Consider the following 23,896-nt stretch of genomic DNA (forward strand, 5'->3'; position numbering starts at 1 on the left):
TCCAGAATAGCACCCTTTATAGCACCTGAATTCAGTTTCTGTTTTCAGGGGCAATACTAAAAGGTTGTATCCTGGATGACAGGATGAATGAATTAATAGAACATTTCAGAAAGTACAGCACCACTAACATCAGCATATTATATTTGTCAGAAACGTTGTTATCTGTAAAAGATATGTATCCTGATTTCTTAAGATAAATTTTACACACAGCATTTATGTTTTGAAAGTCCAGGCACGTTGCCATCTGCCAGTTCTTATGTCTTTTGAATTTACTGATCCATTTCAGCCAAATTTGATAGAAAGTTCAGTTTCTCAGAGATGTTAACAGTCCAAAGGTTTTGTGAAAAGACACATTGGAGAGAGGAAAAAGACTCTTTCATTGTCCCCATTAGTAAAAGTTCTTGTTATCTGTCTTTCTCAAACATGGGAGAATCAGCAGAGCAGCTCAGAGGTATAATGTTTCCAGGCTTCCTGGCTTCCACCCTTTCACGGAACTCAGTTTCTCTAGGCCCTGCCATCAGGTTGCATAGATCCAAGCTGAACATCATTAAAATACTCAGCAAAATGTAACTAAAATAATCCAGGCACCAGTCAGTAGTGGTAGCACCATGAGCCTTTTAGCTTCTGGGCTTGGGATGTCATTTTTGTTCTTTGTTTTTAACACCATGGTTTTTTGTTATTCCCATTATTTTGGTCTCTATTTTTGACTTGTGTCATCATCATAATTAGCCTATAAATTTTCTCCAGTAAAACACCACTGGCTTCTTAATGGTATATATTTTTTGTTTCTGATTGTTTGTTCCTTTTTACAATTACCATTGTTTCAGATAATTTATATTATGGATAGATGGTTCCCAAATATAAAAGTTAAATCCAAGTTCATAATTAGTTCACAATTCTATTAATAGTTTATAGTGACATTGAATGGTGCTTTTTAATGCCTTAACTTTTCTTAGTGGCAGGCAGCCCAGTGTTATTTTGCTGTCTCATCCATTATACTGAAAGAATAAGGATTTGATTCTGAAGAGAACTGCTTGCTAACCAAAAACTGTACAAACAAATGTTCTTTGCTTCAATGTATTTTAGGGGCCTCCAGGTCCTCAGGGTCCAATTGGATATCCAGGTCCTCGTGGTGTAAAGGTAAGATCTAATTATTGGATTCCTCCTCTCACATCTTTTGAATATATGCATGTGGGTAATCCTTTATATTCTTCCTTTAGGGTGCTGATGGTGTACGTGGACTCAAGGGATCCAAAGGTGAAAAGGTAAATCTGACTGCAGTTAATTCTTTTCCCTTTTTACACTGCAGCCTCTTCTGTCTCCTTCACTGCAGTGTGCTTTATCTCACAGCAGTGAGTTTATTTTTGCCTTTTCCTAAAGGCATATCAAGTCCAGTGCCTAAATCAGTGACCTTCGTGGTTATTTACACCAGTACTAAGTGAATATAAAACCTTCAGTTATTAGAATGGTTTTCAATCCTCTTTGCACCAGTTTAGGTAACTTCTCTCTAAAGTGGCCTTGAGTAGAGAATTAGATATCCCCTCTCTTATTAGTAGATACTGTAGTGGATATTGAGAGGCTTGTGCATCATAGAGATTTGCAGTGACAATACTGTTTTTATCTGTTTTGACAGAGCCATAAAATAGATCTGTATTTTTTATGTACATTGGGCAATGGCTTTTTAGGCTCAAGGTATTTTGTCCCAGATCTTTGGCTTTGCTGAAGTGATGGACAGCCCCAGTCATATCTATGTATATGAATGTGAAGAAAGCTCTTCTTTCCCCTGATACCATTAATTCTGTGTGTAGAGCTCTGCCTAGAGCAAACACCAACCACTGCGGTCTGGGCTGACTCCTGATGGTCTGTGGTGGCTGAAACTTTGGCCACTGTTGGTTTAAAGTCACGCTTCCTTCAGCACTCAAAATGAGACACACGACAGACTCCATCAGACTCCTGAGCACACAGGCAAATCCACTCTTGTGGCTCTGCTGGCTAATATATATCTATATAACTATATATAGATAGAGATATGGTCTAGAGATATTTATAGATGTTTCTAAAGCAGAAGACTGTCTTGCCAAAAAGGCTGGATTAAGAACTTGGCTCAGATTCCAAGAGCTGCTGTGCATTTTCAAGCCTTCCTAAACCACAGTTTGTCTAGGCTGCATGCTCATTTTAGAGTTGCTCATTAAATCTAAGCTGAAAAAGAGTGTGTTTAACACCCATGGAGACTGGACAGTTCAAAACTCCAGATTTTTCTTGTGCCTTATTGGATGATTAATATTCTGCTTGGACAAAATACAGGATTTATATATAAATACATTTCATAGATGTGTGTATATATATCTGTGTATATCAATGAATACTGATTAGCACAATGTCTACAATACTTCTGTGTTCTTAAAACTGATTTCACAGTTGCAGTAAGAGAGTGAATTTTACTGAATACCTCCAAAGGTCACACAAAGCTATTTCATCACTTGTTCTCTTAGTGTTTTAGGGGTGTGCTCACAGGCCTTTTTTTACTGAAATTATTCAGCTGCCATTGCATGGGGGAGAGCAGTGCAAGAGAACAAAATAAATAACCTTATCATTCAGGGAAGCCCCCATAGATCTGGAATGGTCCAGGGAGATCAGAGGAGGCCTATCTCTGTACTGACCAGTAAATGTGACTAGAACTCTTTAGGTATTTTATTTTTTGTTACCAGCAGAGGAGGAAATAGAGCATTCAGCTCTCTCCTCCTACACGGAATAAAATCAGCCTCTTGTAGATCTCAATAGCTGGAACTTCACTGTGAAAGCTGAAGAAGTTTCAGTTCATTTGGCAGCCATTTGGTCAGTCCTTGCTAAGGGTTCTCATGTAATTATTGCTGGCCATATTACTGGCCATAACCTAGCAACTTTTACAACTGAAGCTTTTTTGATGTATTCTTCACACTGCCTTTTTCATTTCTTTCTAAATATTAAGAAAAGCCACCTTTAAATTTAAATTTATGCAATATAAGATGACCACATAAAACTTTGTTTCATCATAGAGAAAGCATGGGAAAACTGCTTTTAGATTGGTTTTTAGTATATTTTTTCAATGAGTTACAGTGTCACTGCTTTTGGGGTTTTTTTTTGCATTAACACATTTTATTGAAAAACTGTATTTTCTTGTTAGATTTGGTTTGGGTTTTGTTTTGTTTTTTGTTGTTTTTTGGTTGATTGCTTGCTTTTTTGTGGGTTTTTTTGGGGGGGGAGGAAGTTTGTTTTGGTTTCTTTTTTTTTTATGCCTCCTTGCCTATTTTGAGTTGTTTACTACTACCAGATCTACTTCTATCACCCTTTGTAGAGTTCTTGTTGCATACTCTATGACTACTTCCAAATTCAAAATGGGTTTAGTCCTGCAGTCCATCTCACTTGGTGATGAGGGAGAAGATAAAATTTTTGTGGGCTTAGGAATGCAAAAAGCATAATCCTCATGTTCTTTCTGAATATGAGGATTAAATAAAAAGCTTTCTTGCTTCTTTTTGCTTTGTTTTTTCTTTAGTAATGTCACATGAGCACATTGTCATTCTCTCCTGGTTTTTATGGACAGTCCAAATATTACTCAGATTTGAAGTCAGCAGTATTACTTCAGCATATAAAAAACTAATAGCATCATAGCAAAATATTTTACTATGTTATTATTCATCACAAAGACCTTTGCTGCCATCTTACAACTAAGCATCAGATGAAAATGGAGTTTTTGTTGCCTGGATTTTGGAAGAGTAGTTCTATGTTGAGTCACACAGAATGACTAGCTTGGTTGACCTCCAAGATCATTGAGTCCAGCCCATGCCCTAACACTTCAAATAAACCATGGCACTAAGTGCCACATCCAATCTTTTTTTAAACACATCCAGGGATGCTGACTCCAGCATCCCCCTAGGCAGACCATTCCAGTACTTTATCATCCTTTTGTAAAAAACTTTTTTCAGCCTATATTTCCCTCAGCACAGCTTTAGACTGTGTCCTCTGCTTCTGTCAGTTGCTGCCTGGAGAAAGAGACCAACCCCCACCTGGCTACAACCTCCTTTCAGGGAGTTGTAGAGAGTGATAAAGTCACCCGTGAGTCTCCTTTTATCCTGGCTAAACACCCCCAGCTCCCTCAGTCGTTCCTCACAGGGTTTGTGTTCCAAGCCCCTCACCAGCCTCGTTGCCCCCTCTGGATACACTCGAGCATCTCAATGTCCTTCCCAAACTGAGGGGCCAGAACTGGACACAGCACTCGAGGTGTGGCCTCACCAGTGCCGAGGACAGGGGACGAATGACCTGCTTGCTCCTGCTGGCCACACTATTCCTGATACTGGCCAAGATGCCCTTGGCCTTCTTGGCTGCCAGAAAGTGTTCAGGGCACACTGCTGGATCACATTCAGCTGGCTGTCAACCAGTGCCCCCAGGTCCCTTTCTGCCCGGGCACCGTCCAGCCACACCGTTCCCAGCCTAGAGCATTGCAGGGGGTTATTGTGGCCAAAATGCAGGACTTGGCACTTGGACTTATTAAACTTCAGAAAGAGAGAACCAAAAACTGATCAGTTTATGGTGGAGCAAGACAACAACTCTGCTGAACACATCTGGAGATTTCTGCTTGTGTCTGAACTCATACACGTGCAAATAAAATTTGTCTGAGTACTGTGCTTGTACTTCAACATTAAATTAACAATTTAATGTTGACCAATTAAATTGCTTGGAGTAGATTCTTTGCCAGAATTTGCTAGGCAGCAAATAAATAATTTTTATTAGAAATAGCAATAATGTGCACCTGTTTTACCACTCTATTTGGATTCAGTGTCAATGCTTATTTTATTTCTACTTTCTTTCAATCACTTCAGCCAATGAGAGTAGGCTGGGCTGAGCATTGCTGGATATCAAACTGCTGCATAGAGATCACTGCTTCTTTTAAGTTATAAGCATTATTATGTTTGGGTTTTGTGTCAGTTTATTAAGATGTTACAAGAAGTCAACTTTTTGATTCCTTTCATGATTCTGTTAAGGAACTAGATTTAAAAACTACTTAAGAAGGAAATTCTGATATCAAAAGAAAAATGCTGATTTATTTGTCACCAATTTTTTAATTTAATTGAATGGATGACTATTAAAAATAATTATAATCAAAAACAGGAGTTAAGAAAGGACTTTGCAAGACAATTAATATTAAAACAGAATGACATTTTTTCTACCTTTAAATAGATTTTTGAACAACTGGTATTAAGTATTTTCAAACTAAAAATTCATTTTATGTAGTGCACTGGTGTATTTTCTATAAAGCAGTAGTAGCCAGATTGGATTTTCTTGTGTCTGAAGTTCCCACTTTATCTACACAGGTTATTTTAATCTGTTGTGAGTTTATTTTCTTACTTTTTTTGCAGGAAAAAAAAAAAAACATTCCTCCATATTACTAAGTCTTTACATGTGTTTCTGCCTTTTTTAGGGTGAAGATGGTTTTCCAGGATTTAAAGGTGACATGGGTCTTAAAGGTGATCGGGTAAGCATTTGTTCATAGCCCATATATTCTTAAAAGTTTAAATTTTACTGTTTTGAAAGGATCACTGAAGTTAATAAATATACTTAAACCAAACATAAAATAAAGGCTAGTTTTTAAAAATATTTCTATTCCTTGTGCATGCACAAATTCGGTCCAGAGATATGGTTCTTCTGAAACAAAAATGGCACAATCATAAAAAGGAAGAGAATGTCAGTCTTGAATATCCTTTTCACTGAGCTTCTTCCTATGGAATTGTCTTTCCCGGATTCCAAGACCTCCAGTATTTGCCCGAGGAAAGGTTTTCTATGTAGAATAAAGATATTTCCATTCCAGCCCAGCATTTTGCACGTCTCTGCCAAAATGCTGTTTATTTAACCCAATGAGCAATTGCTTCCTTTTATAGGAAGTGTTGTGGAGGTTGTAAAAAACCTTTTCGTAAGAGGCTCCTGGCCTATATCTGTAGTCAATATACATAAAGAACTGTGAAGATGGTAGCCATATAAGTACTTGGATAAAGACAATTTTCTTCCTATGGACTGCCAGGGTGCCTTCTAAAAATTTAGGAAAGGAAAAATAAGAATACAGTTTCCAAATGCAGCTATCTTCAAGCAAGGCAACTAGACTTTAACACTCTGAAAGTGATATTCACTGTCTAGTTTTTATATATTTGAATTTATGTCATGAACAGAAGTAGTGATATTTTCCTAGTAGGAAACTGGACAGGGCTTACAGCAACCTGATCTATTTGGAGATGTCCCTGTGCACTGCAGGAAGCCTGGATGACATTTAAAGGTTCCTTCCAACCCAACCTATTGTATGATTCTATTCTCTGTTTAGATTTACTACAAATTTATTTTCAAGTAATTGTAGGGAATCTTTCCAATATATGCGTGAATATTGTTCCATGTTTATATTTAGGGAGAAATTGGTCAGCCAGGTCCACGAGGAGAAGATGGCCCAGAAGGTCCAAAAGGTCGAGCGGGTCCATCTGGGGACCCAGGTGCTGCTGGTCCAGCTGGGGAAAAGGTCAGTAGCCAGAAATCAACATAAACATGCCATTGCCTAATAACATAGATGGAAACCATAATCTCCATCACTGAAGAACAAGCCTTCAGGTCTGCAAAATCTTTCTGTGACACTACTGCAGCAGACCACTGGGGTTCCCATCTGATCAAGGATTGAGAATCCTTATCTCGTAAGTATGCAAAGAGGCATTGCAGTACTCCACCAGTACATAAGGCAACTCCATTCTTTTCCCTAATTATATACAGTGCATGCCAGCTGTGGAAAACACAACACAAATAAAATAGCTGGGCACAAAGGAGGATAAAGGTGCTGCTGAAGAGTGAATTCATATGGAGTCATATTACAACAAATGACTTGGAATTTTTTTAAAATGGAAAACATTTCCTGAATACATATCCAAAATAAGGTTGGCAAAAGGGAAAGAGGGTGATAAGAGGGAGGACTGATAAAAGGATGGTGAAAAAAGAGAAACCAAGCACAAGGTACAAATCTCTGTAGAATCCTGGCTTCAATAATAACCATTTAAGTTTCGTATAAGGGACGGAAAGGAGGCTGAGAAATGTGTGTGTGGGTACTGTCAGAAAGGAAAGGTGATTTCAGCAGTGGTTATATAAATAACAGGAGAAGTTTGATAATATAAAACAGCATAAAATTATGGTTCAAAAATGTATATGCTACATACATATAAGTGTAAACATATATCACTTAAATGAGAAGATGCTGGTGAAAATATTTCCCTTTAATTTTTTTGGTGAACTATAGCTTCAATTCTAGTTCTCTCTTGAAAAAAAATAGGATGGAGGGTGCATAAACCAAATCAAAACAAAACAAACCTTTTTTTTAAATAGTTGGTAGATTTGAAATTAAAATTTGAGTTATTTTTAGTTCTTCTTATTCAAATTACTTGCTATGAATATAGGTTATCAACCATTTATTCTTCTCTGTTACATATTTGGGACTCTCACAGTTTACAAGTCAAGAATATGAAGCCCTAAGTATCAGAAGATATTTGAAAAAAATGTTGGTGTTGATAACACTATTAGCTGGTCTTGGAATTTTAGACCCACGGTTTTCCCTTTCCTACAAATATTTACAGCTTTTCTTGCCCACTGGAAGGTGCACATCTTCTGTGGATATTCTATGGATACTTGGCCAGAATGGAATGGGTCAGAGAGGAATTCTTTGGTGCTGGTCCTGTAGTATTTATTTTAGTGCAAAAACTGGAATAGTTGTTGTGAAGTTTTAGGTCTTCCCACAGCATTTGGAAAGTCTCTAAGAGCAGATATAAATGTCTTGTTCCTTTGTTAAATTAAATGCATATGACGTATTTAATGCAAAGGTACTATTATTGTAAGAAAAGTAATGAAATTACTGCAGTAGTTCTTATTCTCTGTGTTCTGATTCTATGATAAGAAAACTCTATTTACCAAGTAGGTATAAAGCTGGATTTTCTTGGTCAATGAAATCTCAAGTAGGGTGCCAAAAAAATTAGGAACATATCAGAAATGAGCTCATAATAAAAAAATCTGTATTCATACTCACAACCTAGGCAACTGGGCTTGCTGACTCAAAAAATCAGGGACAAAACTTTCACTGAATCTGGCAAGAGTCTGATGTGCTGTCATGCTTGCAAAACATTTATATCATTGCAATGTATGCAGCTTGTTTCAGGATGGCAAATAACAGGCAGCATTATAAGTATAGTTTCTTAATATATAAGTATAAGTATAAGTTTCTTAAATGTAAAAATTGTTCTCAATAATATCTCACCAGACACACGTGCTTACATGAATATGATAATACTCAACATATTTATTTATATGCTGTATTTTTTACCAATAGACATTTCTGGGAAAATTTCCTTCCCCATGCAAGTCTCTCCTTCTTATTTTACGTTATCTGTGGTTACTGCAGAGTGCCGTATGGTACTTTACAGTCATCTTTTCCATTGAGATCTTCTCCAGAACTTGATATTCTAGAACACAGAGAAATTCTGCCCCAGAGTTCCCATCTTTCAAAGTCTGAATCTGCTTTTCCTTGCCTTTGAAAGTGGCAAACCATCACTCATCCTCTAGAGGTCTAAAGAGACCAACTCAATGGAGTAGGGTACTATATTTCATTTCTGGGAATGGCTGATGTCAGTGCTGATCAGTCTTTTCTGAACACAGCGAGCTGGTAATGGTTGTTGACAAATCCATTGTCAGCAAATAATCAGTGGAGTATAATTTATCATAGTCTCAGTTTAGAAGTATTCAAGAAAAGAATTGATTCTTCAAATGCCTATTCATGAAAGTCAGCCATCACATAGTATAAATTAAAAGTAATTTCTTCTCACTTAAACCCATTAACACCCTGATTTTTTAGAGAATAGTTGTTGTTTAATGATCTCAACAACAATGAACTGCACAGCACTTCATGGAAGAAAAAACCTTCAAGGTATTGGTTTCTTTGGATTCATTAACTGGAGTAGGATTTTCGTTTAAGTTTGGGGCACTAAGCCCACTGGTGATTAATTATAAAAATGAGAAATTTATTTCATTTTATATTATATTCCAGGGAGTATCATCCATGTTGTGGAAAAATGTTTTTGTACAGAAGCTTGCTAAACTACAAAGGAGGATACAACAAAATTTAACACTGCCTTCTTGTTGCAGGGCAAGCTTGGTGTACCTGGACTGCCAGGATATCCAGGAAGACAAGGTCCAAAGGTGAGCTGTAAATGAGCTGTATATTGAGTGTTTTGACACTGGTCACAATGGCACTTATTTAATTTCTGTGTTTGGGGAAGCAGGGTGTGGATATCAAAGAAAGGGCCATTTTTCTCATTTTCTTTTTTGACAGTCATATTCTGAAGTAAAATGTTCTACAGTGTGACCCTTAGGTCAAGCTCTTTATGGAGCACTACCTCTTAACTCTTCTTAATATAGTACCCTTTAGCATCTTCTCCTAAGTTGTATTGTGCCAGCATCAGACTGCACAAAACATGCATGCACTAACAATTGCAAAATGAAGGAATTGCTGACATTCTTGAAAGAGACTAGACACTATATTGAATAAATGGATGCTGATAGTGATGGGAATTTTCAGTGTGGTGCAGGGATTCCATTTGTGTGATTATTACTTCTTCCATGGAATGAACCATATTACTTTGAAATGTATAATTTACAAGTTTTCCTCATGTTTTCCTTTAGTTTCTTTGAAGACAAACATGACAAAATACAATCCTTAGTTAATTTAAGTGCTTATATTTTTCTTTCAGTTACTTTGCATATTTGGATTGCAATAGAAAACCACACGGGGGCTTCTGGTGGCTTCATTTTTATGAAGCAAATTTGTATCAAGTTCATCTTAACCCACCTTTAGGAAATGGCATGTTAAATTAATTGCAGGATCTCTTTTCTGAGATTAGAAAGAAAAAAGATGGAATAAAAGCATAGTTCCACAGACATTTCACTGTGTAGAGGAGACCATTAGGGAGACATTGTAGCTCTAGCCCTTCTCAAAGAATTCCCATCTAGGTAAATATCACAAGAATCCCTTACCACTCCTATACATCTGAAAAATCAACCTGCAGTAAAATCCTCAGTTCTACTCTTCTTTGGATTTATTTTTATTTCCAAATTTGAAATTATGGGGGGTTTTGGATGAAGTATAACTTCCTGACTGGCAAAGTGTTTTTCTGACTCTGTCCTATACTTCAACCCTTTTTAGTCAAGTGAATGGACTGTCTGGAGAATGCTTATTCACTGAACATTGCATTAGTGAAAAATATTAAAACTATCTATGGAAAGTACTCATGAAAGCTATTCACCTTGAAATACACAGGGGTTTTGGCTTCAGCTTCTTACCTCAGAATGTCTAAGATTTTAGTCTCATTGTTCTCTTTTGGAATTGTCCTTTGAAAAATCTAAGACAAGAGTTTTACATTATTCAGTTCTAAGAACAAAAATGATGTAACATTTCAAATAAAATTTGATTGATTCTTTTCTCAACAAGGACTTGATCAGGAACTTCCTTGCATTAAATTTTTATCACATTAAAATTGAAAATAGTTCTCAAGTTGCATTCACTGTTGCTCTTCCAACTTTTTGCTTAAATTTCCAAGAAAGGCTAATGACAGCTACAATAGATAATTCACTAGAGACTTCTTTGGAAAATGAGTCACAGGCCAGTTAAAATTAACATGAGGGAGTCAGAAAAAAGCAGCAGAAAAATATGTTAGCTATGTAAAGCAAATAGGAAATCTTGTCCTAATATTGTCAAGAAAGTTGGCATCACTCTTTTTGTTGATACTTACTTGCTTTTCATTAAGTTTTTTTCTAAGAATTGTTTTTAGAGTACTGCCTTTATCTGATAATTTTTATTTTTCTCTAATCCAGTCCCTCTTGATTAGCACAGTTGCAAAAACTACTGTACATGTAAGATATTTACAACCACGTCATGACTACTAGTGTCCCATCATTTGGTCTGGATTTTTTCCAGCCTTTTAATTTTAAAGAACATGCTTGGGCTTCACAGACTAGAACTTTTAGTTTGATTCTTATATAAAGTTATAACTAGTGAAGAATTAAAAAGTAAGAAAGGAAATGAAAGAAAAAGGAATATATAAGGAAAGGGAAGGAAAAAAAATATTACTTTTCCGTGTCCAGTCAATATCAGTAAGGGTTTCATTAGAATCTGTGTTAGTGAAGTTGTACTGCCCCTAATACTTTTATGGATAATTGGAATGGTTATGTAAAACAAGATTCATTAGAGGAAAAACAGAAGTAAGAACAAGGGGAAAAAAAGAAAACAGTTCATTTCAAAGAGCACCAAGAAATTATATTTTAGGTTTCTGTTATATGCATTTTATTTGCCACTAAGATTTTTGTCTAATAAGATGACAAATAATGTCAATTCTATACATTGATTTTTTTTTTTTTTTTAATGCTTTCTGGACTTGAGGCATTATGGTAAGTTTATTTACAGCTGTCACAGTTGCAAGTTTGCCATGTACAATGTACATGAATTTGGAGTTGTGCTTTATGTGTCTATTAAATGGTGGCTCTACCACTGTTTCGCTCTTGATATCCTCTGACATTTGCATTGATTTCTTACATAGGGCTCAACTGGTTTCCCAGGATTTCCAGGTGCCAATGGAGAGAAAGGTGCAAGGGTATGATAATTTTTCTTGCATAACACTTTATTAGCTTTTAAAATTCAGAGCTGGGGGAAAAGACTGAAACCTAAGGATACAAGTTACTATCTAAATAATGATAAAAAACAGACTTTTCACATTCAAGATAGACCTCTATGTAAAACAGGACATACTGAGGCACTATTTGCAATTCTTTAAGAACTTGCACACTTTCTTGCTGCACATACTGCCTTAATTATATAATTTGAAAAAGAGAATAAAAATCACCTTTGCTGAAGGGCTAGGGTTTGTTTTTTTTTTGTTTGTTTGTTTTTGTTTTTTTGTTGTTTTTTTTTTTTTTCTTTGGACAGTATAGCTGAGTGAGTTGGCAAGAACTGTTTTCCTGTATCCCATGAATTATCCTGCTACCATGCAATTTACCCTCAAGGAAATTCAACTTGTATTTCATAAATATTCTGACTTGCCACAAGGGTTTTTTTTTTAGGCTTAGTTTCAAAAAGGCAAAATATACCAGGCAAGATGAAGAATGTGTACTATTACATGTATTTTAAAAAATGTAAAATTACATCTTCTGCTGCTTTGTTTGCTTGAAGCAGGTGAGGGGAAATGTGTTTTGCATATTCCTCCAATTATAACAATTAAAAATAGATTAGAAAGAAGGTCACTGTGCTGTTGTCTCTAAAATTCATTTGAATATAGCAGGGTATGTTAGAGAGATGGTGAAATTAAGAGATGAGTCAGAATTCATAGCTGATAGCAACATCAAGTCAAACAGGTAATATATATTATTATTATTAAAGCAGAAATTCATTATTTTAAGATTAAATGTATGAAATCCAATAGCATTTGCATTACTTATGCAAATGTATGGTTTAAATTGTTCTTGGATCATTTTAGCTAAGAAAAAGATGTGTTGTTCTGTACAGGCACAAGCAACAAAGCAATGCTCATTTCATGTTGTGAATAAATGAGGCAACTGCTAATAAAGGCAGTGTATTGAAAAAAAAAAAGATAGAATCAACCAGGAGGCTTAAAATTATGAAAATCTTACTATATTTATCTGTTTTCAGGCCTTCATAAAGCTTTAAGTTCAGCTAGGGTATTAACCACATAATTAATACCATCAAACTGCTGGTACATTGAAATATTATGCTGATCATCAATGAGCCCATAACTGCAGGTTTTGTAATGAGAATCAGATATTATTGTTAATCTTGCCTAAAGGGTTATCATGGTGTTTTATGCTACCACACATACAGGTACTAGGAAAAACAGTCCCTGTCCTTGAGAAGATTACAGGCTGAGTAACATTTCAAAAACAACACATAAATTTTATTCTGATAAGTGAAATAAAACCAACAGTTAAAAGAAAAAGGGCGGGGGGGGGGGGGGGGGGGGAATCCTGCCAAGAAAACAGGTGAATGCATTTAATTGAATTCTGATAAAAGGAAGTTTTGTGCTAAAGCATCTCTGATTATTTTTTTGTTGCTGGTTTGTTTACCTCAGAGATTCAAAAGTACCAGCCATCAGGTTCCTTTCTCTACCCAAAAAATACTTCCTTGAATTTTAAGGTTCTTTGCATTACACACACAGCAATTCCAGTGCAGAGCCTAAAGAAAAAATCATGTTCAGCATGATAAGGAGATGTATTAAAGCAAAAAATTAAGGACTGGTACTCTGGCAAGTTCTGAATCTCTGTTAAGTGTGCATAATTATGGTAGGTATTACAGTGCCCATATCTGTTATAAATGAAGAGAGGCTTGCCCTTTCTTTTCTCTATTAACCTGTGGAGCTGTCCACAGGAACCTGGGAACTTTGTTTTTAAGGCTGTTCACAATGCCAAGTCCTTTAGACTGCTACAGAGGGACTCAGCTAGTTGTGTGCCACCTTCAATACTGTTTTAATGTGATTTAAAATGTTCTAATGCCTCTGACAGAATCTGACTCTCAGGCAAATGTAGTGCATTTAGCCTCAAGTCCCAGTGAACTCAGAAAGATAACCAATTTTATCAAGGACCACGATTCTGTAAATTGAAATGCAAAGTACATTGTTAAAGGTGAAATAACATTTAAACTTAAGGGAGTTGCTCTCCGCCTCCACTTCAGTAAAAAAAAACTTTATCTCACAAATAGAGCACCTGCTAAGATGATTTCTGTGAACTTTTCTTTCCAGGGGTTGCATGGCAAACCAGGCCCCAGAGGACAGCGAGGACCAACAGTAAGTTCTTTTGATTTGCAATTTAGAAGCTTCCCTGTGTAAATTGCATCCACTATACTGTGAAGAATTACTTTTATTAGATTATAATATCCAGTATTTATCAACAAGTGCATCTGTGTTCAATTGACAGGGTCCAAGAGGCTCAAGAGGTCCCAGAGGTCCCACTGGTAAACCAGGTCCAAAGGTAATTGTCAAGCACACTCTATAGGTTGGCTCTGGGCTGTTTCTTTTAAATAAATGTAAAGCCTTGAACATACTGTCTTTCCTTTCCAGGGCACTTCAGGCAATGATGGTCCTCCTGGCCCACCAGGCGAAAGGGTTTGTGAAAGCCATCTTTCTACATGTTTTTCTCACTATATTGAAGTGTGATTTATTGTATTTTCAGTTCTCCTTCTCATATCTCTGTGCTACTTTGACCAGGGTAACCAGAACTAACAAAACCTCAGTTTCAGTGATGCTTTTCATAAAGTTATGAATGGGGTGGCTGAAGTTTGCTGAAAGCTTCTTCCAGCTGTATCTCAGTTTTGTATACATAGGACACAGAGAGTACATACACACTTTGTGTTACATCCATGTGCTTTGTATACAGTCCTGTGAATTACAGGTTACTCACAGCCTAGGGCTCTTCAGAATTCCTCACTTACTGCAGCTTACTGCCTGTTCATTGGATTAGCAAACACTCAAGTCACATCAAGAAGATCCTTTTTTGAAGCAGCTGAGTTTTTTTGTTCCGATCAGCTAAGAATTCCCTTCAACCTATTTTCACTTTCGTGCTTCAGAAATCCCATTGTTCTCTCTAAAACAACACTTTCTGCTTGCTATTATCTTAACAATCAATACCCAAATCCACTATGCAGCTCATTGTACAGCACTGTAAAGAAAAAAGAGTATTAATAAATCATTTTTGTAATGGCAGCACTTGAAAACCAAGTCAGTTTAAGTGGATGAGCTTTCTGCCAAAGCATTTTTGCAAAGCTTAAACTTTTCTTTTGTAGTCATATTTCATTAAACTGCTAACCTTTTTCATACAGGAAGCCTAAAGCTCTTCTCCCAGTATCCACAGCAAGGTCCCAGTGTTCTGTAGGAATGTTATTCTTCAGGAAGGAGCTCCTTGTCCATTTTCCCCAGCTCCATAATGTCACTTTTTTTGGCATTAGCTAGGGTGTGGGATGAAGAGAACGAGGCACAGATCAAGAGAGGAAATGTACACTGAGGAGGATCAGAGGCAGCCTACCAGAAGGGGAAGAGCAGATCCTCGTGGAAGAGCAGTTTTCTGACAGCTCCAAGAGTTTGCAAGGGAGAGAAGTTGTGGGGGTACTAAAACAATGAGCAGATCAATCCAAGATGAAGGCATCCCTGGAGAGAAACTGATGAAAGCAAAGAGATGAGGAATGATATAGCACCATGTTTCTCATCACTTGTGTAATATAAGTGTGATGTATCTATTTGCTTCCCAAGAGGGGTGTCAGCCAAAAAATAAAACTGTCATTTCTACTCCTCTGAGACTATTTCAGCTACCACACATGAAAATAATAAATAATCTATCCTGTGTAGCTACTGTTAAAATGAAATTTAATAACAAGAATGAAAGTGTAATTTTGATAGCATGCTGTTATTATTCTAGTGCTTTTTCTCACATAATCCATCAGTCCACTGACTTGAAACTTGCAAGCCATATTGTGAACGAAAAGAAAAATGTGAAGTTTTTCCTTAGAAAGCCTAAAGCTTGAGAACAGGGGAAATTGTTGAGAAAGAAGGTGCATTTAAATGTGAAACCTCAAGTTGTGTTCCTGTAAGCCAGTTTCTGAGACTGTCCAATTTCATTCAGGTATTTTGTAGCTGAGTCAATTTTATTAGTTTTTCTCTATAAAGCTCCACTTTTTTTTTGAAGCTTTATGTTATACCCAGCAACAAATGAGGAAAGTTAATTTGCTCACAGACATAGAATATTGAAAAATGACTCAAACCCCCCTATGGAGAGTATTTGTGGGTTATGATGTGTTCAGAAACAGACTTGTACATCTTTTGGAAAAAAAATGCATGGGCAGTAAGATCACAAAGATTTCTCCCTTCGCCTAGCATTTCTTAATTGATTCAGATTTAGCATTTCAGTATAATAGAAGTCTGGCCTGGAATAAAATTCATTTAAGATCGAATTCTCCCAGGCTGGGCCAAAGGTATCCTCTCCCCAGCTACATTTGTGCACTACTTTGCCCACTACAGGAGGCAGCTGTGCTCTGCAAGCCTGGGCTCTAAGAAATGAGGCTTATGGAACTCCCAGGAGCAAAAGGGTAGAATAATTTGGGAGATGTGGTCTCCTGCTTCAAGTCTTCTGCATCAAACCAGCATTTCTAACATACTTGGACAGCTGATGTCATGGTCAACCCACATATCATACACCAAATACAATAGGATAAAGTCTTGCAAATATGGCATGGGTACATAACTCAGCTGTGGAACCATGTAAAAGGAGTAAGACTCTTAAGATTTCACTTAGTACACTAAAAACTAAAGAGCAAAAAGGATTTTCATAAGCTGACATAGTACCTTTCAGCATGACAACAGTAAATTTTAAAAGCTGGCCTCTGGGGTTTTTTGATAACAACTTCAAAAAGAGTCATGTAAGCTACTACTTAGTGTAAATATCTATGATATAGGTATTTCCATGTGAACATACATGCATGTACATGTGCTTACACTGCACTAAGACAGTTGATCATCTTTAGCTAAATTTGTAAAACCATGCTGCATGAAAATTTTCTCTCTCCATATATCTGTATATATACAAAACTATAAAAATAAAATGTTCATATATCATGAGATTTTTCAACTATTTTTCATAATAGCAAACATGCTGTAATTAATCCCAGCTAACTCTGAAAATGTTATTCTTTTTGGAATTTTGTACTGTTGTACTGGTTTGGAATATTAACAGGGTTTAGGAATTGCCAAATATGAGTATTTGACTGAAAGTTAAAAAGATGACCAAACTATTAACTAAAGACCCTGTTTTATGCAACATGGAAGAACAGTGCTTCTAATTCAGAGTTAGTTGCTACTTTATTATGCACAGTTTTAGGGGTAAGATGCAAACATACATGAGGTAAGTAGTTTTCCTCCCTTTTTTACTGGATTCCTACACAAGCACTATTGCTTTCAGGAAATCCCTCCAGTGTCTGTGCATGTGAATTGTGACTAACAATATTTATGACAGTGTGGCTGAGGCTTTATGCCGAAATCCAGACATTACCTGCAGGGCTCCTGTATTCTATAATTGAAACAAACTTTTCAGTCCAGCTTGAGTAAAACTTCACTTGCTTGGTTGCCTTTAATCCAGGGACCGCAAGGGCCTCAGGGACCTGTTGGATTCCCCGGACCGAAGGGACCTCCAGTAAGTATCTCTTTTATTAAGTATGTGAAACAACAGGAATTGTAGTTTTTGTAGAGTGCCTCTCAAGTGAATAGCTGAAAATTTATGTAAGGGACAGTTTAGGTATAGATTACAAATGTTCTTGTTGAGCTTTAAGGGTTTGGGCTCACGTATTTAACATAGTCATTGGTGCAGCTCTTAAAACATTGAGAGTATAGCACCAAAGCAAGTCTGGCATGTCCTGCCAGTGACCACGTGACACACTGAGTTCAGGCAAAATGCTACTTTGCTGCTGTATATTTTCTTTGAATGATTGATTCACTGAGCAAAAATGAAGAGGAAGGAGACATTCATTAGTAGCATTACATGTAGAAGTAATAGCACATTTGAGCTGCCCCCTGAACCAGTCTTGGTGCTTTTCTGGTGTGCCTCTGCTCATGTGCAGTACGAAAGCAACAAAGCACCTGTGATGTTTTTTTCTCCCATGCATATGTTACTTTTATTTCCAGTTCCAAAACCTGAAATTTTATCAAGTACTTCTGTAATGCTTAGATTTGTGTTGAGTCATTAACCAAAGAAAAATGGAGGTATAGGGATTTCTGAATTTACAGAAATGATTTCTGAATTTACAGAAATGTATTTTGAACACATTTGCATTTGGCAGCAGTCATTCTCCAAGCAATTGTTAAGACATTATAGGAAGCACACAAGGAAAAAATATTATTAAAGTTCTAGTTAGCTAATATAGGAGCAGTTAAAAGTTACCAAAGATTAGTCTAGAAATAAACAGAGGGCAGAGATTCTGACAGCTAATTGCACACTTTTTTTGAGGATGGCTAAGAAATTGCTTGATTTATGTATTTTATAATTTCAGGGTCCACCTGGAAAAGATGGCTTGCCTGGGCACCCCGGACAGCGGGGTGAGACTGTAAGTAAATCTACTGTGCTGTGTTAGTGTTGTTCTAAAGGTCATGGTTATGTGATCAAAACCAAACAAATAGAGACATCAGGGAAAAGGGAAAAGAGGCTGGCACTAAGAGGTTACATAACTGTACTTTTCTTATAGATGGGGCATGAGAAAGCTTTATTTTGCTCCCATGATACAAGTGTGAGGTTATTCTTTGCTATGTCCAGTTAGTAACATCAGAATGAGATTAAATATTTAATAGAAGTAAAAGAGATTAATACCCAGATCTCTATCTAAATTAAGATTTTTCAGACAATTACTATACAGTAGTTTTCTCCCTGAATGCCATGTACCAAAAATAGTAGCAAAAAAAAAGTCTTATTGATGATAAACAGCTAGAAAAATGAAAAGCCAGGACCTTTGGAAAGGAAGATCAGGCATGATTGAACCTATTAAAATAAAATAAAATTTTGAAACTATGTAACTCACCTAAGAATCACAATTAATAAATTCTGGCATGAAAATGAAAAAATACAATGTAATACTTTTAATTGAATTGTCTTTAAAAAACACACTATTTCTGTGTGTCAGAATGTTACTCATATTCCATTATAAAATAAAAATCCTCACTTGGATTTTTTAGAGCTAGAGAAAGCCATAAATGAATTTATTGAGAAATTTTCTCAGCATGTAGAATGTGTTTTAGGTTCCAGCTTCACTGGAAATCTGTTAGTGACTGCTGAGTCACTTCCAGTGCTGGAAGGAGGAGCACAGAGCTTGGAGTAACACATCCCTCTGAAAATCTCTATTTTCTTCTGCTATTATTGTAACATTGTCACACTGTAATGCTTTGCAATGCTAGTGGCTTTTTTGTATATGAAACATTATTGACTCCTTCTTTGTTCTTTTCCTTTGCAATGATGCAAAGACTGTTGTGTACCATAAGGATCACTTGTTTGCATCCTTTACAATGCAGGAAGCTCAAATTTGTTCTTTAGACTGCAGTTAAAAAGTTACAATTTTCCCTTTAGTTTTAGTACTTTGAGCATGAGCCATTAATGTGCCAGTACAGCAAAGAAAGCAGAGAGAATCCTGTGCTGCAGCAGGGGGATCTTTTCCTTCTGCCCAGCCCTGCTGAGGCCAGGAGCAGTGTCCAGCTCTGGGCTCCTCAGGACAAGAGAGAGCTCCTGGAGAGTGGCCAGGAAAGGGATGATTAAGGGACTGCAGCATCTCTGCTGTGAGTAAAGGCTGATGGAGCCAGGACTGCTCAGCCTAGAGAAGGCTCCGGTCTTACCCAAGTACAGAAATACCTGAAGGTAGCTGTAAATAAGATGGAGCCAGGCTCTTTTCCATGTTGCCCAGTGGCAAGAGGCACTGGACATAAACTGAAACACAGGAGGTTCCATCTGAACATCAGGAAATGCTTTCTCCATGTGAGGGTGACCAAGTACTGTCCCAGAGTCCCCAGAGAGGCTGCAGTCTCCATCTGAGGTATTCAAAAGCCATTTGGACATATTCCTGAGCAACCAGCTCTCAGCAGCCCTGTTTCAGCAGAGCAGTTGGACAAAATATGACTCCAGAGGTCCCTTCCAGCCTCAGATATTCTGATTATGTGATACAACTTGTAACAAAATATTCAAAATACAATGAAACTATGGACTCTGCTACTGTGTGAAACTTGAACCAGGTCACTCAGATTCACTCAGTGCTATGGTTCTCTAATTTTGTACCACTTTGGGTTTAGTAGGGTTATCCTGATAAAAATCTTGAGTAACTTAGGAGCAAATGCAGCTTTCCATTAGAATTGTTTTCTGCCCTGTGTGTTTCTAAACTTGGGCCCAAACTATGTTTTAAAATATTTTTCCCCATGGGTTCTCATGTATGTGTTTTTGTAGAAAACCAGATGGTTTTAAATCAATTAGTTGGCTTGTTGACTTTCTTTTCCTGATGAACATACCCACTCCAAGTTTGTTTGTTTTTTTTTTTTTTTTAAGTATAAATAGAAAACTTCATTGTACTCACTGGTAAATAAGGGTATTAAGAATTCTCTTTCTTATTTAGACACATATCTTTCTTATTTAGACACATATCTATAAAGCTCATTGGTGCATATGGGCATTTCAGCAATTAGGGAATTAGGATAAGAGACATAGTCAAGCTTAACGAATTAGACAGCCAGATTCCCAGGTTGTACTCTGCAGTTTGTTTATGGAATAATAAACACATGTTGACAGCAACCAAGGTAACTATGGGTGAAGAAGAGGCTGCAACTTTTTCCCCAGTAAGACATATACACTTTGAAGAACTGACACTGTTTGTTGAAATTGTAGACATAGGAACAGTAATATCATGATAAATAATTTGGAATATAAATGTAGGAAAAAGCTTTATACTGAAAACCAATATTATGCCAGTTTGTCCTTAGAAGTGATTATAAATTTCAGTGATGTCAATCTCAGTTTGGCAGGAGGCATCAACAGTGAAAATTGCTAGATTTTCTTCTGTTATGGAAGAATTTAGTGCTTCATGCTTGTGAAAAGAGAAAATAGAAATACACTACCTGTAGCATCTATTGGAATTAATTGAGGGCCTTCTTCTTGCTACAATTTATCATTTTATTAAATTGTCTTTCACAGAAAGTAACAACAAAAAAATAGAGGCTACTTAGGCACTTCAAAACATACACGTGTGATATTAGTGTAATTTTTGTATTGCTAAATATTTTAGATGAAGCCGTGGAAGGTTCAGGTCTTCTTGAGTAGTTGTTGCTGAAATCTCCATTGATTTTTTGCATCTTCTAAAAATCTGGATCTGTAGGAATGGATAAGCTTGTAAAAGAAGAGAGAAAGCAGGGTAGTGAACCCATCATCAGCATCAAGGAACAAAGTATCAATGCATTCTGCAAAATCAGGACTAGCAGGTCTTCTCAAGGTGCTTTCAGGAAGTGGGTGATGTTCAACTTTCTTTGTCTTTCCTGATAATAGGCTCACAGAGTAAGCTTTGATTGTGTAAGGAGTAAGGGAAGGGACATGGGGATTCCATCTGGAGTAGTTCTGGTTTTCAAATCCAGATCATTTCAGAGGTCTGAGGGAGTGCCTGAGTTATGGGCCAAACTGAGCCCTGGTAACATCTGGCTGGCAGCCGGAACAGAATCAGATTGAGGCAGCAAAGCTCAAACAGGAACTCGTGGAATAGGGCAACTATCAGTCAGACTGCTCAGGGGAAAACTGAGTAGGGCCCAATATTTAAAAAAATTGGGGCCAGATGACCTCTTTGTTTTTACACAGGTGAGCAGAGCAGGAGGCGGACACAGGCTGTTCAGCAGGCAATAGTGTGTAGGACACTAAAGTCAGCCAGCAGGAATGCACTGTCTAACACTCCTACAATATTTGAAAAAAATAATTTAGCATTATTCAAAGATGCATTAAACAGTGCTATTTAAAAGTGACATTCTCATTCAGATTATTGACTAATTTTGGCCTGAAATTCTGGGCCACTGATCAGAAAATGAAAATTATGTAAAATTTACATGTTCAAAAAAATTGTCTCAAAAATATTTTATCTTCTATTCTGTTTTTGACATCACATTGATTTCTCATTAGCTTCATTCTTTTTGTGGCACTCATGTTGCCTTTTCTACCATTTCTATATAACCTTCACCTTCCCTGGATCTTTATTTCTTTTCAATTTCTTTTTCTCTCACCTCCACTTTAATGCCCTTCCAACTTAATAGTCCATCTGTGTCTTTCTTTAAAAAGCATTTTTATGCCAGGCTTTATGATTCATAATATACATATGTAAAAATGTATTTTCAGCTGTCTTTTAGCTGCATCACTTATGCATTCAAACTCATCTAATCAAGTTCTCCTAGAGAGATCTGTAAAACTGACAGCAATTTTTACTGCTGTACCACCTCAGAGAGATGGGAACTGAGAGATGGAAGAGAGATTAATCAGCATTTTGTATCTAGGCATACACAGACAAAAACGATTTCTCTTTTTTATTTCCTGAAGAGAAGGAATGTGTGACATGGAATTTCTCTATAGCTTGTAAAGGGTAATGTAATATTCTATAATTTTTTACAGGGTTTTCAAGGAAAAACTGGTCCTCCTGGTCCTGGTGGTGTTGTTGGCCCTCAGGTAGATAATTTCATTTCATAGTTGACTTAATGAAACCAACATTTAATGGTTATATTATAGATAAGGCAGTTGCTTTTGCTGTGTTAAAAGAACCACATTAATGGTTATATTAACTTTGTAACAAAAATTGCATGACAATATTAGAAAGCTATACTTAGTAATCATCAGTGATTCCACCAAAAAAATGAAAATATTTGGATTACCCTTCCATTCTGTTTTATGTTTTGATTTGGGTTTTCTGTTGGTTTGTTGTTGTTTCAGGGGGTTTTTATGTGATTATGAAATTGGTGGTTTACAGAAGTCAGAGACAGATTTCTCTACCATTAAACATTTTAGAAAGAACAATGCAAAGTGTGAATTTCTTGCCAGAGAAAAAAATTTCAGTAACTTTTAGATAGTGGAGAGATAAACTATCAACATTCCATTTGATTTAACCTTATTAATTTACAGCTTAATCAAGCATTTAGAGCTTTTTTAGCTAATTCCCTCAGTGGAACTTTTCTGCCAGGGAATTTGAAGAGAGATCTTTCAACTCTCCTGCCTTACAATTCCAATTATTCAGAAAAGCAATAGTACAGAACTGTTTCAAGACAAGAATAGTACATGGATTTCTCTCCTGTGTCCTTTTTATAACCTTCTCCCATACACGCTGTGTTTTAAAGCTTCAGTGCTTAAGGAACAAGGTCAGGATTTCACTCTTTGGAAGCTGCACAGACGTGTCTGCAGGCAAAATGCAATGCAAGATTTATTTTATAGGACAAAGATATTTTGTAAGTCAGCCTTGCCTGGAGGGAAGGTGAGGAATGTATGCTAACCAATGGCAACACTGTTTGGTAACATAACAGCTGGATATTGAGAATCTGCTCCTCTCCACTTCCTCCCACACCCGCAAGACATTAAATAACTTCAGGTGACTGAAGTTGTACTTTTGTGCCTAGGGTCCTACTGGTGAGACTGGACCAATTGGTGAAAGAGGCCATCCAGGTCCTCCTGGTCCCCCAGGTGAACAAGGCCTCCCAGGTGCTGCAGGAAAAGAAGGTGCTAAGGTATGATGTGGCTTTGGGGAACAAACAGGAAGGGACAGATAAACTGCTGACAGTGTGACATTTCAAATCATCATGTAGGCATGCAGAATAAAATCAGAACCCACAGTTTAAAATCATGATTGGCAGGTTTCACCCAGAAGGTCTTGGAAGACTGGAAGATTCCAATTTTAGAGCTATGTCTGCTTCCACTGAAATAATGAGAATTCTCTTGAGCCAAAAATTACTATTTTTGTAATAAAAGTGAAAGAAAAAATTGTTTGCATATAATATGCATTCAATATGGAGATACTTAGTAATGACATATTCACACTAAGGTAGAAAATTGTACATTGGCATTTAAAGTCAGATGTGTAGTAGTGAATAAAAGGTAGAATTTCACTGAATAAATTTAACTCTTTGCTTAATTTTTGGCTACCATTGGGGAACAAGAAATATATTACGTATCTAGTTACTATGTAATTCTATTCAATCTTTGATTATAATTTGGTGTCAAAATTTTTTATTGAATGTATCTTTAAACATATTTTTACAGGTTGTTGTGTTTT

The 23,896-nt window shown here is 36.7% G+C and overlaps 1 protein-coding gene across 6 annotated transcripts in view; it reads left to right on the plus strand.

Moving 5' to 3' along the window:
* The window catches only part of COL11A1 (collagen type XI alpha 1 chain), a 132,188-nt gene that overhangs the window by 68,721 nt on the left and 39,571 nt on the right, over nucleotides 1-23,896 (plus strand). For all 6 annotated transcript variants that reach the window (XM_053984536.1, XM_053984533.1, XM_053984531.1 and 3 more), the window contains 13 exons: nucleotides 1,087-1,140; nucleotides 1,221-1,265; nucleotides 5,456-5,509; nucleotides 6,428-6,535; nucleotides 9,190-9,243; nucleotides 11,637-11,690; nucleotides 13,845-13,889; nucleotides 14,020-14,073; nucleotides 14,163-14,207; nucleotides 17,227-17,280; nucleotides 18,134-18,187; nucleotides 22,252-22,305; nucleotides 23,244-23,351. In XM_053984536.1, the coding sequence (XP_053840511.1) occupies nucleotides 1,087-1,140; nucleotides 1,221-1,265; nucleotides 5,456-5,509; nucleotides 6,428-6,535; nucleotides 9,190-9,243; nucleotides 11,637-11,690; nucleotides 13,845-13,889; nucleotides 14,020-14,073; nucleotides 14,163-14,207; nucleotides 17,227-17,280; nucleotides 18,134-18,187; nucleotides 22,252-22,305; nucleotides 23,244-23,351 (783 nt within the window). The remainder of the gene's footprint in view (nucleotides 1-1,086; nucleotides 1,141-1,220; nucleotides 1,266-5,455; nucleotides 5,510-6,427; nucleotides 6,536-9,189; nucleotides 9,244-11,636; nucleotides 11,691-13,844; nucleotides 13,890-14,019; nucleotides 14,074-14,162; nucleotides 14,208-17,226; nucleotides 17,281-18,133; nucleotides 18,188-22,251; nucleotides 22,306-23,243; nucleotides 23,352-23,896) is intronic.

The sequence above is a fragment of the Vidua macroura genome, chromosome 9 (genome assembly GCF_024509145.1).
Source record: "Vidua macroura isolate BioBank_ID:100142 chromosome 9, ASM2450914v1, whole genome shotgun sequence".
NCBI classification, from domain to species: Eukaryota; Metazoa; Chordata; class Aves; order Passeriformes; family Viduidae; genus Vidua; species Vidua macroura.